Below are 16,307 nucleotides of genomic sequence, written 5' to 3' on the forward strand. Positions count from 1 at the left end.
CAAGGTCGGCAGAGCGGCGCGCTCGTTTGGGACTTTAAAAGAATGTTTAAATCAATGCAGAGTGTGTTAGTGTCGCCAGATTATAGAATACTTGATGTGGCCCTAATGGGGGAACGCATTAGGCGCAGTCGTGCAACATTACGGCACAAATAAATGTGTGGACTGATGTGCCGGGATAATTGCAGTGTTGCCACTACTACAACACAGGCCGACACGGACTCCGTTATTTCGGGACTCAATAATTGAGCCGACACCCGGTAACTGATGATCGGACTCCGCTCAACCTTTCATTAGAGTAGAAAAAATAACGTCGCCTGCAAATCAAACCGGATCATGATTCTCCTTCCCCGCACTCTTGTGATCTTAGTAATGTTCTCCCTTTTAATGATTTCTAAACTCTTAAAATGCCAAGAACGTAGGAATGTGTCATTTAACGTGGTACAATTGGTGATTAATTGGACGACCTTTTTAAAACTTTTATACATTTTTTTACCAACAATCGCTAAAAATAATTTGTATAAAGATATAATTTGTGCAAAATAGACATTAATATGATCCCAAGAGGCATTTATGTTTTCAAATTAGTACTTGAAATCATACAAAAAATGGAGGAAATACATGTTTTTATTTCAAAAACAAATTAATTTTCTTAAATAAAAACAGTCATTAATAACACATTGAATACCATAGTTATATTTCATATATATATATATATGGGTGTTATCCCCAAATATTAATTTTCATAACCGAAATTAAATATTGCAATTCCTACATCAATTTTTTAATTCAACACTTTTACGAAATTTAATACTTCTAATAAAGTGCTCTGTTTTTAAGACAGTGATTTCTCAAAAAAGAAATGGCAGCCGTTTAAAGGTTCAGTATTAATCTTATTTCAACAGCCGCCAAACCTTTTGAAGTGTGGTTTGCGGCTATGTTTGAACAAAAATTACTTTTAAACTGATATGTTTTGCATCGTTATATGACACTCTCCACATGTCGTACTTCCAATGTAGTCGTGTGATTGTTATGACATAGAGAAGAAAGCCGCATAGCATTTAAAAAAATCTGAACATTGGTTTAAAAAGTATTAATGCTTTTTTGACATTTTAAATGCCCTCTTTGGACAGAACACAAGTTTAAAACTTATTTTTATTTTAGCTTAATTAGAAAATTGCCTAAATATTTCTTTGCATTGTTCCTCTTACAGTTTTCTTAAAGAGTTTTCACTACGAAAATCCCCCTATACGAAATAGATTAGGCGGTTATTACCTTAAGGGCTTTATTAAACTTGACAATTACTATGCAAATACCATAAATCCAATATTTTGAAAGATAAAGCTGTGACTAAAACCTGACCTATTTATTTTTAAATTGAGAACATAATGATAATGAATTGATATTGAGTTCTCCGAATTAATCCTGTAAATTATCTGTATACAGTTTAAATTCAGTTTAAATCAAAGAAATTAGCTTAATCAAAGGACGTGGTTTGAACTTTATTTTGATTAAATAATGCCTACTGCACAGAAGACTTGTTTTCAGTTGGGTGTTGGAATAAAGTATTTCTAGACGTAAAGGTATGAGTTAAAAAAAATAGAAATTGTTTTTTTTCTTCTCAGAATTAATACAAATATAGTTACATTGCCACATTTGGAAGTACATTCGCAGTGAATCTATACCTATACCTTTGCCAACCTATTCATAACTTTTTGTTAGTATATTAGCGTATTTGGAGTGTCAATTATCATACTTGATGTGTCCTTGAAACTCTCATTTACTCAGAATAGATTGATTGACTATGTGTTAAAACTCGTGCCCAACGAACTTGGTCAACATTTTGTAGTTAACGTTTTTGAGTTTTCTTAGTCACATTCGAAGAGCTGTCAAAAAATAGTGTATATAAACTTTTCATGATTAATTTCTCTGAAGTTACATTTAGGCCAATTAGAGGTTTTCAGAAACCTTTCATTAATAATTTTTACAAAGCTTTAAGTGAAAGTTGAAGTGAAGAACGTTGCCAGAAAATAATTTGGTGGGAGGATTAGGGTCCAGACAACTGATATTTTCCCTAGTGGACAGAGAGTAAGGCCCCATTTTGTTCCTTAAAAGTAACTTGACCCGTTTCAATGTTGAGAACGATCTTTCAGCAATACAGGTCAGTAATACAGAATTATTAAAATAATAATAATTGTTTAATAAAAAATTAATTAAAAAAAATAAAATAAAAATTGGGAGGGGGATCCGGACACCTTGGACCTCCTCGCTGGCAACGTCCTTGGTTTATGTGGCATTTCAAGAGTTATCAGTTCCTGGTATGTAGCAAAATTAATGGCAACAGTTTTGTTCTTATTTTTCTTAAGATGTACTAAAACACACTCAATGAGTTTTCCCAAACTGCTCTTATAAATATAGTGAATAAATAATTTTGTTGCTATCTTCAAGCTCTGTATTATTCGAAGAGTTTTTAGAAACCCACTTTTATCAAGCATAGTGCGGAATTTATGTTTCGCTTCTTTGAAGATTCACTGTGACACTTCAACAAAATTACTTACAGTGCCAAACTGTGAGGAAATCTAGGTGGTGTCAAAGAACGCGAGACTTTTGCACTCGAGGTGTTAATTAATACATCTTTCCGTTCTTACTTTGTTTTTTGAAGCTCTATAATCGAACCATTCCAGTGGTGAGATCTCAAGTTATAAATGAGATCTCAAAAAGAACTCTCAAAGAGTTTGTTTAGACCCGAGTGTGGAGTGAGGGGTGGAAGCGTTAATCCAGCCGACAAGAAAGAGTAGCGCGGAGGTGATGGCGATGTCGGGTTGGGTGGTGAGGCGGGAGGGGGCGAGCATGCAATGTGACGGTGGCACAGAATACCAGGGTACGGTTAATCATGGCCCCCGTAAATCGAGTAAGCTGTCAGAGATGCCAGTAAATCAGCCGCTGCCTCGTGTGTGTTCTTTAAGGTGTTGTTTTGTCACCTCCCCACCCCCTCCCACCGCCAACCACGTTACCCGAGATGTCTCGCATTGTTAATGAACTGCATGTGGCCCCCCTCGTCAACAGTTTTATACGCCATCTGCCTACGCGACAGAATTTATCGGCACGAAATTAATTCCGCCGTTGTTTATAGCTTTAGCGACGCGACGAGGAGGACACCTCTCGTTATGGTGGCTGACTGGTGAACGAGTAATCAATGGATCTTAGAGACTTTTTTAGTCTTTTACATTTCCGAATTGTCCCTCCCCCCCCCAAAAAAAAAAAACAAAAAAACTGAATACTATCCTGTATATAATAAAAAATCTAATCCTTCACCAACATTGAGCCAGCTAGATTAAACTCTTTCTATTTCGTTAATCCCATAAGATATGGCCTTGCTTTATGGGATGGTACAACAGCATACGATCTAAAAAGAGTTCTGATCATCCAGAAATAGCCTAGCAGGTCCACATAACCTGGAAAGTTTTAGATATGCTTTCAAATCCTTGAAAATAATTGCTTTATACATTGTAGACGTTATAATGTATGCTGATGGGGAAGATCTGCTAAGCAAGAACGTAACCAGCGAGGTGATCCAAGGTGTCCGGAACCCTCCCTCCAAATTTTTAATTTAATTTTTTATTTTAGTAATTTACTATTACTGACTTGTACTGCTGAAAGATTACCGTTCTCAACAAAGAAACGGGTTAAGAACTTTTAAGGAACAAAATGGGACCTTACCCTCTGTCCCATAGTATCTAATCGTGTCAGCGGGATGTAGGTTGGGGTTTTAAAAAGGGAGCATTTTCCCAAAAATTTGCAAAAATGTTTCAAATTTCTTGACCTGCTCCAGTAGTGAACTTATCTCAAAATTTGTTGGCGAGAGCCAATTTCCTTTGTATAACCGAGCATTCAGTTTAGATTCAAATGAAATCTATAGAGAATTTCCCCTAAAATACAAATTGAACATCTACCTTGATAGTAGCCTATTGGTGAAGTTCTAAACGTGGGCGCATCGGAAGGGTTACAATATATGTTTAGGTTGAACCGATTATGTTTTGTTAGTTATTAAAACAAACTAAGACTAACTAAGAACTAAATAAGAGGAAGGTAAACTCGAGCTTAACTCAACATTCACATTGGTCTAACCCTTTCCACCATAGCTATGTTGTGCGTAGAAAACTCGGTTGTTCCACCGTGCTTAGAAACGCAGAGAGTTCTTCAAAGCCGAATAGTTTTGGAAGTCTTCAAATGTAAATGACTCCAGAAGATAAGTCTCTTACAGCATCATAAGTTATTACATGTTTCAACTAATGAAAGAGATTAGATTTACTAATTTAGCAGTGTTCAATGACGTCATTTCTAATACCTTTAACCCTAACTGTTCTTGGCCAATTGTATAAAAAACAGGTGCTAAGTTGAACCTTATTCTTAGATAAATGAGGGACGCTGGCGTGGAACAAGTAAGGAGAAGCCGTAGGACCCAGAACCAAGACACTAACATGGAAATGATGACTACCGTTCGTCCGAAGACTGGTTGGGAATGTTGTAAGGAAACTACAAGAAGACGAAAGGGCGATAAAACAAATATATGCTGTAGGGATGAGGAGGGGCAGGAGGAGGCGTGAAGATAATTTGTAGGCCTCTTGTCAATTAAGGGATGCCGGTGGTCTCCATAAATATTTTGGGCATTCCGACCTCCTCCAGCTGGGCCTTGTGTCCCTCGCAGCCTGACGTGTGTTCGCTGTCTTGGAGAACTTTTAATAGTTATCACAAATAAAATTGGAACTTTGGTATTATCCAGAGACCACTCTGTTCTTGTCAACTACTTGTTATTACGCGATATAAGTAGGTTTAGATAAGGTTATCATAAATATGTTACTAGTAGTATCAAAGTTAAAGTTGACCTATACGAGCGCTCCGTGATCTTAGATTTAATTTAGGTACTATCTCGAGGGATTTTAATTTTTTGCAAGAAGTGCTGGATTAAACATAATCTGAAGAATAGTACAGATCGGTAATGCTCTTCCAGGGACGTAGCCAGCGAGGGGATCCAGACCCCCCCCCAAATATTCAATTACTTTTTTACTAAACAATTATTATTATTTAAATAATTCATTATTACTGACATGTACTACTGAAAGATCGTTATGAACAAAGAAATGGGCCAAGAACTTTTTAAGGAACAAAATGGGGCCTTACTCTCCGTCCACTAAGGGGAAATATCAGTTTTCTGGACTACCCCAAAAATTTGTTCCTGGCTACGTTCCTGCCCCTGGGCTTCAGTTACTTATGGCGTGAAAAGAAAAACATCCCTCGAAATAGTTCTAAATGTAAGCTTAGATTACGAAAGAGCTCGTAATGGTTAATTTTTCTATTTATAATAGTAGCCTACGTATGTATTTAGCAACTTATATTGCCTAATAACAAGTAGTGTATAGATAGGGACAGAGTGGCCTCATTATAATACCAAAGTACTGTAATATAAAATTAACACATGTCGTGGAAATTGTTAAGAACTCTGGTTTAACTCACAAATAAATACAAGTCTTATGTTAGATAAAAAAAATAACTTGTGATATTCCGTAAAAAAAAGGATAGTCAGTATGACCTTTGCCAAGACATTTAAATTTTAAATTAATTCTATTTAATTAACAATATATATTTTTTAAAGAAACTGGCAACATTTATTTTTTAAGCAACATGGAACACAAAGACTGTATTGAGGTCTAACAATTTTTAAATCTTTACTTAACAAACCGCCTTTGTAAAAGTTTTCTTTGTGTAAGGGAGTGATGAAAAGAAGATCTTGAAATACACAAGTTTACATAAACCACGAGAATAAACAGAAAGAGATAAAACTAGTTTTTAGTAAACTTAAAAAAAAACTGATTTAAAGTAGATACATGATGTAACGAACTTAGTAGTTACTCAATAAGAGAAAAAATCTCGTTTAGTAAATTTTATCCTCATTTTGTTTTTAGACTATGAAAACAAATTTATGTTTGCTCTATTTTATATTGTAACTATAACATTCGAAGTTCAAACCAATAAAAACGTCAAATTTGTTTCCCAATATATCATAAAACATAAAGAAGTAAGAAAGAAGTTTTTTAATGGTTTTGATCAATTCGATTTCACTTTTGCAGAACGGACGGCCGCCGGTGGCATTGTAAAGCATTAGGGATGTGAGTTAGAGATAATACAGGTTCAAATCCTGCCTGTGTCTGTTGAACTTTGTATCGGTACTATTTATTGTCTGAGCTTTAGCGAAGCCTCTCACTCATGAGACAGATTAAATTGAATTTATGTCTGTCCGCACGATATATCGAAAACGAAATGATCTATAACTTGAAATTGTGCATGCAGCTTCAATAAGGAACTCTGAGTTCGATGATGGTCCATGTCACTCCATGGGATTTGGCTGAGCGTTAACGAATGTTTTTTATATTGGTCTTACAGGTAACCATGACGGCAACGAGAAAATAGAATAAATGAATTTGACAAAAGAGATTAAAATATGTGACATATAATCACATGTAGCCTAACTATTCTAACGCATACAGCATATTATAGTGACTTGGTGTGAAGACTTTCATTACTTAAACAGTGATATCAATTGAATGAACTGAAATATGAATATCATGTGGCAACATGTGTTTAAGACATGTCATATGCAGATTTTAAATTTTTCATGCAACTTCATATCCACTAGAATGTGTTATATGATGCATCGTTTACGTGTCAACTTATTTTTTGTATGATTGTCTGTATATTTTTCCGCAGAAAATCTCTTGAATGGAATGAGCTAAATATTGGAAGTTTTGCATGCAATCTAAGCGAAGCCTGTACTTCAGCTTGATAACATCTTTGGACAGGCCAATAGAGGCGGTATGAGCATGGCTAAAGGTGATAAGTCACTACGTAAAACAACCGTTAAGAACAAAAACACAAAATCCACGGACAACGCCAAGAGGTGCCTTGGAAAAAATGATAGAGGTCTACAGTTATCTATAAAGTGACCAATGGGGGCACTCAGTAATCGAGTGACACATGCAAATGGCTTTTATCTTACCATCCGGATGGAATGGCTTGTAGATGGATGTTTCCCAGTATCCCTATGGAAGTCCACGGAGTATTGCCGCCCCCGTCTGCCTGACGGGAAGTGTTGTGCGTGAGACAGACAGACAGATCTGCTCTGTTCCCTCTCTCTCTCTCTCTCACCTCCTGGGAAATTAGTCTTGATTTGAATCCCGGTCTGTTTACCGCTTCCAAATCACGTTCAGGCGAGACAGTTTGAGAGCCTGAAATGTTTGCAACACGTTATAGCCCACCTGCATGACTGTGTCATGCCTATGCTTCATTCAACAAGATGCACATTTAAGGACTTTCCCCAACACGAAGTTATTGCCCTCACGGTAATAAAGAAGCGCGAGAGTGTGAAATGTTTATAACATCATAATCCCTGATTAACACATTTTGAGTGGTGTTCAGACTTTCGCCAGAAAGACGCAAATACACCTTGTATAAGTTGAAGATTAATTGTGTGTGTGCATGTGCGTGTGGATGAGCTACTCTAAAGTCACATTTTAAAACTAATGGCCTTGATATGTGACCCCCTTTATCTTGGACAGGTTTCTTAACTAGCGAAATTCAACCATTGGTAAAAGGTTTCGGAATTATATCCGAAATATTTTCAATTTTTGAAAAGGTTTCCTTTGTAGCACATAAAAATAGAAAATTACAGTTATTTGACTTTAATTAGATCTCGGAAGACAATTCAAATTACTACTGAAGAATTTTGAGACTACGTTATATACATAACCAACGGTGTTTCCTTACAAAAAGCAGTATTATAAGTTCAAAACGCAGTAAAGTAGTTAGAATTGAAATATTAATCTCATTAATAAAGAACAGTATAATATGAAACTTGTGAAGGAAACAGGATTTTTCCGGACATTTTCCATCGTTCAGTGAAACAAACAAAAAATCAGTAACACTACGCTTCGAGATCTGCAATCCGATCTCTTCTTCAGGTAAATAACTAACCTAACACTTAGGTTCAAATAAAAAAATCATACCAGAGCGTTGTGACACACCTAAAAGTCAGGAATTGACAAAACCACCATTGTGTGTGTGTCAACTTCAGTAACTCTAAAACATGCACTTAATAAAAAGTTAAGTATATAACTAACTTATATACCAAATGTAACCAAAAACCAAAAAAACTATAATAATTTATTGATTAAATTAGAGCATGGAGCTACTTTTTTGCATACTTATGAGAATTTCTGCTATACCTCAATTACTGAAATTGAATGATAAGTAGAATTATACCTTAATCTAATGCCTTGAATACATAAAATAATGCAGTGATGGCAGTTGTCCTCTAATTCTAGCCAATTCCCGATTTCAGCGAGGACATAAATGCCAACATATGTCGGTGTTTCTGGCTGATCTTCAGGAGGGAAGCCTATAAAATTAGCGGAAACCAAATCTGCCCGTTATTTTTCTGTGGGAGTAGCGGCGACTTTTTTATAGCTCCGGGATAGTCAGCGAGTTTGTCGCCGGCGCGAGACGGTCGGATGGCAGTGGCCGCCGGCCAAGAGTGGCCTGAGACAGCCGGAGTACGGGACAGATGGAGTGGTGAAGTGATAGGTTGGAGAGGTGCCCGAGAAGATCCACTGGTACTTCGTTAACGCTGGTCATTGGTCTGACCGTGGTTCCTCATTCCTGTCCTTCCTTGAAGGTGGAAAGAATACGAGGAACGTCTGAAATGGAACTATTTTTTTCTCGACTTCCATAGTGTTGCAGTAATGTTCAAATTGCAACACTTAAGCTTTGGATCGTAAAATGAGTCGAGGGGCGCACCAGACCAAATTCGGGTGGAGGGAGGGAATTATGTTCTGATACGCCTGGATTTATTCCAAACTGATTAAAATCTTCACCATACCATAATTCTTTTTTCTTTATTCTTTTTTCTTTTTTGGACTTTTTGAAGGACAAAAATATTAACCTCCCTTTTCAAATGGGGGAAAATGGGATGTCACTTTAAATTTTAAAATTGAAACCCCTATCTTGTGACATGTCATTTGAAAGGTAAACTTAAAAGAAACACGATGACATCAATAAAACATCTCTACGAAGATACTAGCAAAAGTTATGGATAAACAACCCCTTACATCTAAGGGTGTAAATTAAGTCCTGATACGCCTGGATATATTCCAAACGGGTTGAGATATCAATATACAACCTTCACCAGACTTATTAGATTATTTTGTTGATTTTTTGAGGGTGATACAAATTTTATCTCCCTTTTTAAAGGGTTGTTGAAAGGGGTAACTTTAAAATTTAAAATTGCAACCCCTATCTTGTGACATATCATATTAAAGGTCTATTCAAAGGAAACACAATGGTATGGATAAAACATATATACGGCGATCCTAGCAAAAGTTATGGGCAAATAATCCCTCATATTGTAATGCTATCTAGACACCTCTCACCAAAACTATGCACTCCAAGAAACATTAGATGCTACGTAAAGAAATAAGCTGGGCCTCTCAAAGTCTTACTAAAAGATATCTCGCATGCATTCACATTGGCCTTGTCAATGCAGATTATTATTTTTGAGTTAATTGTCTATAACTTTTGCTAAAAACAGCGTAGAGGTGTTTGCATAGTGTCATTGTGTTTCTATTGAATAGACCTTTATGACATGTCACAAGGCAGGGACTGCAATTTGAAGTTTTAAAATACTCCCTTATACATCGTGAGTCTAGGGGCGTAACTAGGGGTAATAACAATATGTAATTTTTATAACAAATATATAAAAAATATGTATATTTCTATATAGTTACGCCTCTAAAATTATGATATTTTAAAATCACAAAATCAGAGAAAACTCATTGGTTACTAAAACGACTAACATTAATTATTTATATCACAGGGACTATAGATGTAGTAAATGGCTATATATAAATTAAATTGGTATACAGTTAATTTAAAAATTGTATAAATTGGAATCATATTAGCCCACTGGATTATCATTAAATAACTTTTCCGAATCATTGAAATTAACGTCTTTATCCCTTCGTCTTCTTAGCGTTAACGCGATTTTTGTGAAGAATTTTGATATTAACTTGTACCAAACATTAATATGTTGAAATTCCCAAATCAGCTAGATGAAACATTAACATCGACGTTTGTTAGCTCTGATTGCTGGCCTCACAGATTGGACTGGGCTGCAAGAGGAGGAGTTCACCCATACATCACTCCCAGGACTGGAACCGCCTCCCTCAGGATCGTGCCGCGATCTGAGGCGATCCACCTGCAGACAAGATTGAGCCAATAATATACGATCCATTCGGTACATCTTTTCCCATGGAGAAGGCGGCTACAAAGATCCGTCCAATTATCGACCGGTTTCGTTTGTCCAACATTTTTGAAAATGAATCGAAACATTAATTTATATATCGTTGTGCTTTTGCAATAGAAAATATGATTACTTTTCTATGAAATTTAGAAATTGCGCATTATTAATCAAACTAAAATTAATACCTTTATAAAATTACGTATTTACGTTTAGTATCAACCTGTTATAAGAACAATTTTTAGATACAATTTAGCAAGCTAGCAAGTTTTAGTAACAATTCGCAGATATGAAGAGATCCGAAAAAATAGATCATTTTTATTAAGAAATGAGCTCAAATTGTTTATTTGAGGACAGTGAGGATAATACCGTAATTAGGGAATGCCTTCAAAATGGACTTTTGATCTGAGTTAGAGATAGCGCAGGTTCAAATTCGGTCTTTGATTGATGCTCTTTATCAGTGCCATCGACTTTATACTGTACCGAAACTCTCGCCCAGATCCTTTTATTAAAAAAATAAAGTACTATAATTTAAAACACGTTTTTGTGAGATTTATATAGTAGAATGGTGTGCTAATGTAATACTTTATTCTATGATGTCGTGCTGGACGTGTTGGTAATTTAATCGAGTCCAAAATTGACAAATATATTTATTTCCTCCTTCAGTAATTCATACATGATCACAATCTGGATCATCACATGTGCATGCAACACGCTCGTGAGTTGTCCCTATCAGTAGGAGAACTTCACACGGCGCCCGGTGCACTATCAACACGCCAATCTGCAGTTTTGTGCGGTCCTGCGCATTTAATTGTTTTACCACAAAGATATTACAATGTTACAAATGTTCAGCCGCTGATACGGCCAGAGTTACGGATTATACACCCCTTTCTAAGTCGAGCCTCGTTTAAAATAACTACTTCGCAAGTGGTTTCCTGCCGACACAAGAAGTTTAAGATCTCGCATATGCATTTTGCTTATTGAATAATGAATAAAATTTACATGAACCATACAATGCTCAGATACAAGTTCTCAAGAAAACTTTTTCAAGGAACGAACACCTGTAGGTTTCATAACATCACGACAGGCCACTATTATTTACATTACTAGGAACCTAAAGGGGTACACAGAAAAAGAAAATAATTAATGGAGAAGAGGTAATATGATGACGCTAGTATTCATGGTACTGAACCTTGACTATCATCTAAATTTTCCACTTTCGAAAATATTAGAATTTTGAAATACTTCGTCCAAAGTGAACAATAAGTGATCAAAATGGATGGTTCACCACAGGCTGCCAGCGTTTGTATAATTTGATGCTGTCCTCTTGGTCGAAGCTATCTTCTTTCTGGATTATTTCTAAGATTTTCTTCATTACTTCGACTTTACAAGTAGTGTTGCATTGTAAAATTGAATTACATTTTTAATTCTTTAACTGTGCTTTGCCAAGACATTCGTATCCTAATGTTTTAGGGCATAACGTGTGCGTGAAAAAATAACAGGTTTTCGTATGACTTATGTTATAAAAATAAACCTCCATTTTTGAGCAAATTTCTTCAAGCCGATTCTGTATTCCCACTTATTAACCCATTTAAAAATTCTTCGAGACAGCGTAATTAGCAAACATTTTTCAATAATATCTTCATGTTGTTAGGCATTTAAATTTGCCTGAAATCGTTTTAGAAAAAAGGAAAACTAGGCAAACGACTCTTCATCTGTTTATTTTGACTAAAGATCTATTTATTTCATTTTGTATGCAAGGGAATAAATTAAAGCTATATAACACGAATATACTTATTAACTGAAAAAGTATATAAAAGCATTTCTCTCCCTTGGAATCCTCTAAGAAAAGGTGCCTTTGAAATTTTCAAGTTGGGCCATTGAACGCAGAAATGAAGTCGTCCGTAGCTGATATACATAGTAAACATCTCAGCTGATTTTTATTGCCTCAAGGACTGGGATTAAGTCCCAGGATTTGCCCTAACCTAACCTAATCTAGCCTAACCATATTACCAGCTCTACCGAGCATTTGCACTACGTAACAAATAGTAATATACGATCTCATTAGGTACATCATTTCCCATGGAGAAGGCGGCTACAAAGATACGTCCAATTATCGACCGGTTTCGTTTGTCCAACATTTTTCAAAAAGATAATAAAGAATCGAAACATTAATTTATATATCGTTGTGCTCATTAATTTAGGATCCATGGCTACCCAGAGAAATATGTGATAATCTGTTCCACAGCGGAATGTCAGATCATCATTAACATTGTTAAACTAATGATTTATTCTCATGGTCAGATAAAATAATTGAATACCTGTTCTAATTCTGTTTCAGATAACAAAGCTGAAGATAGACAGTAATCCCTTCGCGAAAGGATTCAGGGACTCGTCGCGTCTCACTGACTTCGAGAGGTAAGCTAAAACAGTTGTACTTTATACTGATTTTATAAACGGAGTAATGATAGTTAACTCCCTTCCCCTCCACCTTAAATTGTAAATTGGTATTTGCAGTAATTAATTTGTTAATGCAATATATTAATTTGTTTCAATCAAGTCTCAAAATTCCACTGGATGGGAGTCTTAAATTTTAATAGGTAAACCTCAAATTAAGTGTCTTAATATGCCATTTAAACTGTGGCTATTTTATTGCCCTGGAAACCACTAGACAATGAAAAATAAATCGAACGTGGAACTTAAATGTACATGGTAAAAGCATGCTTGTCTTGTTTAACATTGAAAAACGCGATCAATTTTAATAATTTTATTGGAAATTTTAAGAGAGTTTTCAGTAGTGAAAAAGCTTGAGGGCTTGTCATATTCACTATTCCCAAATCACTGTGGGCCTGCGGATATCAAACTCCTTCCTCGCCTCCTCTATTCACGCCCTTTTTTTAAATTTGTTTCAGTTTTTTATTCGTATTGTAGGTAAAAAAACCAATATCACTCTTTATTTCTTCTTAAATTAAAATTCATCTCGATGATATATGGTATAAAGGAATAACGTAAATACAATATAACCTTTAAGTGTTACAATGAAAGAAAGACCACGTTTCGAAGCCTGATATCTAACCTCTTCTTCAGGTGTATAATACTCAAAAATAAGTACAAGCATATAACAGATACTTACTTATTAAGTGGCATAATGGATCGTGATATATTTTTTACGTTTTGTTGAGAAAATGTTAAAACCCCAAAAAAACCTTATAATTTAACCTGTGGTGTACTATCTAGTTTAACCTGCAACTGTACTAGTTAGTTTAACCAGTCACTTTGCTATCTATTTTTTTCATTCAAAAATATAAGATTTTATTAAAAATTATAAAAATCTAGTCCGTATACAAAAAAAATATTGTTATAGGAAATAAGGACCATTCATTTCAAAATTTGTTTGAGCTTGTATATTGTTGATTTTTGATCAGAAAGACTTACAAAAGCAGTCTGTATTCCAGGGAGACGATGGAGTCCATGCTGAGCGAGCAGCACTTTCTGCGCTCGCCTCTCCTGGAGAACGGCAACCTGACGCTGGAGGAGAGGGCTATGTTCGCGGCTCGCTTCCAGTTGTCTCTACGGGCAGCGGCGGCGGAGGTGGCGGCGGGGCCTTACGGCGCTCTGGGGCCCATGTACGGGGCCCTGTACGGCGCGAGCAGCAGCGGGGCCCCCAACCCTCTCTGGAGCCAGTGGGCCTGCCTGGGCCCCACCCTTCTGGCCCAGCAGCAGCTAGCAGCAGCCAACCCTGCACTGCTGAGGCCGTTATACCCCCGCCTCACTCAGAGCCGCTTCACCCCTTACACCGTGCCTCCGCTCACCAAACCCTCCCCCGGCAGCTCCCCCGATAGCGCCAGGGAGGACCGTCAGAGCCCTCAGAGTCCGCCGGCGTCGTCGCCCTTCACCTCTTCAGCGACTTCGCCCAACAGCCCTTAGACTTTTCTCAATCGCTTATGTGACAATGGTGCTTACAAGTGTGTGAATTGTGGTCCCGTGGAACTTTATAAGTGGGTGATAATCAAGTACAATTTTACAAAGAGGTTTGATTACGACCCAAAAAAGAACAAAGGTTTTTTGGCGGAGGTGTGCTATTGTTGTTTAACAGAGTTTTTAAGAAACAAGTTTCGATGAGCGTTTGTTTAGATGTATAGAATAAAATGGTAAAATCATTAAAGACGTTTAATAAAACTGCTTTATTTATTCTAAAATATTATTCTGAGTCCAGTTTTAAATATTGTGATACCTTATTTTACTTCTATAGATTTCATTGTAAAAACAAAGTATTTATCAAATATTTAAGATAATACTGTGTTACTACTACTTAATTATTGTTCTCATTATTTATATTTTTCTTATTCTAAAATATTATTGTCAGATAACGATATTTTATTTATTTTTTTGCTTTGATAGGAAACCTCCAATGATCACAATTAACTACTTACATTAATAATTAATCTATAAAACTAATATTTTAATGTATATTATTAATTGTATTTCAATATAGTTTTTATCAATATTATTTATATTTTATAAAACTAAAAAATACACAAAAATCCTAACTGGTTTTTCATTGATATTGTATTTGACTTGTTTTTGCATTTTAATTTTTTAATTACCCAACTTAGTATCCTTAATATTCTTCTCGTTATAATAATTGGTCACATTATATTACACCGCAATTAAATGTTACAATCTAAAGGGACTAATTTAGAATATTCACAGCGTGTATATAGTCGAGCCTCGCCATGTAATGCAGGTTAGCCAGTTTATACATATTTAATTAAGATTTCGCCTGGACTCATGAATAAATTACGGAGTTAAATTAACTTAGCTTAGTCAGTGACATTAGTTATGTTTCAGTGCGGGACATGAAAATGGGTTACGTATCTTCATTATAACCTATACTTTTAATAATTTCATTGATAATTTCCTTGCCTGAACCTAGCTTTAATTACTGCAATGTATTATGCGTAGGCGGTGCCCTACACGCATTAAACTGTTGTAAATATTGTAAATGTGGTATGGTTTATGAACAGTAAGGATATATTTAGCTGAAAACATTTATAATTAGTCAAATTGCTTAGTGCAATAAAGAAATCTGAATTGTCCTGTCTCAAAAATATTTACTGTTGCTTACGGATCCTTTAAATTATTCAAAAAGTTTTTATTTGTTACATAATTAAATAATGGTAATTTGGAAAACATTCTGCAGAAAAAATAAATACTAACTAACCTTTCTAATTCAAAGTTAAATTATCCAGATCATGAGTAACTCATTTGTAATTTTTATACGAATATTTGAAAGTGAATTCCTTACGTTCAGCAAACCCGACAACTGTTAAAATTTCTATTTTTTTATTTCAAATTTGATACTTAATTTAATAAATAATTGTGATAAATGACATTAGAGTTTAAAACACACACAACACAATTATAATAGTTAATTGTTGCTCTAGAAATGTAAACAAGGGCACACTTTAAAAACCCCACAATTAGAACCCCACGAACCCGCGGTATATCCTTACTGTTTATCATGTAAAGTTACGTTGCATAGAATAGATCTGTACATTATTTATTTATATTTGGGTGAGAACAAATCAAATATCATTCTATTACCATCTACTTCAGTATTAAGTATTGCGAATAAAAGATCCTATTTAAAGACTGGTTGTTATTTACCCCATTTCTTATCCAAATTAATTTTATGTTAGGGCGTGTAAACATTCTAAAGTACATAATTTTGTGGCTGTCGTGGGAATCGAATATGTGAACTCTAGATGTAGAATTGATGTTTTACGGGTGAAGTTGTTATGGCCAGAAAAGAACACTCCAGATAATTCTGAAATATAATTGAATATCGAAAAAAGGTTACAAAATAATTTATCCAGTGCCCAAAAGCTGAGCATACTTAGATAGTGATCGTAAAATTGGAAAATATTTCAAATAATGATTGCCTACAGTTTCTTTTCCA

General features: G+C 35.4%; 1 protein-coding gene across 2 annotated transcripts in view; it reads left to right on the plus strand.

Annotated features, from left to right (window-relative positions):
* Nucleotides 1-15,998, plus strand: part of LOC124364302 (T-box transcription factor TBX20-like) — an 84,853-nt gene extending 68,855 nt beyond the window's left edge. The window contains exons 5-6 of one of the 2 annotated variants that reach the window (XM_046819671.1): nucleotides 12,687-12,763; nucleotides 13,789-15,998. In XM_046819671.1, the coding sequence (XP_046675627.1) occupies nucleotides 12,687-12,763; nucleotides 13,789-14,272 (561 nt within the window). In that variant the 3' untranslated portion in view covers nucleotides 14,273-15,998. The remainder of the gene's footprint in view (nucleotides 1-12,686; nucleotides 12,764-13,788) is intronic. The other variant, XM_046819672.1, reaches the window with a different exon arrangement.
* The last annotated feature ends 309 nt before the right edge of the window (nucleotides 15,999-16,307 follow it).

This window comes from Homalodisca vitripennis, chromosome 6, assembly GCF_021130785.1.
Source record: "Homalodisca vitripennis isolate AUS2020 chromosome 6, UT_GWSS_2.1, whole genome shotgun sequence".
Taxonomy (NCBI): domain Eukaryota; kingdom Metazoa; phylum Arthropoda; class Insecta; order Hemiptera; family Cicadellidae; genus Homalodisca; species Homalodisca vitripennis.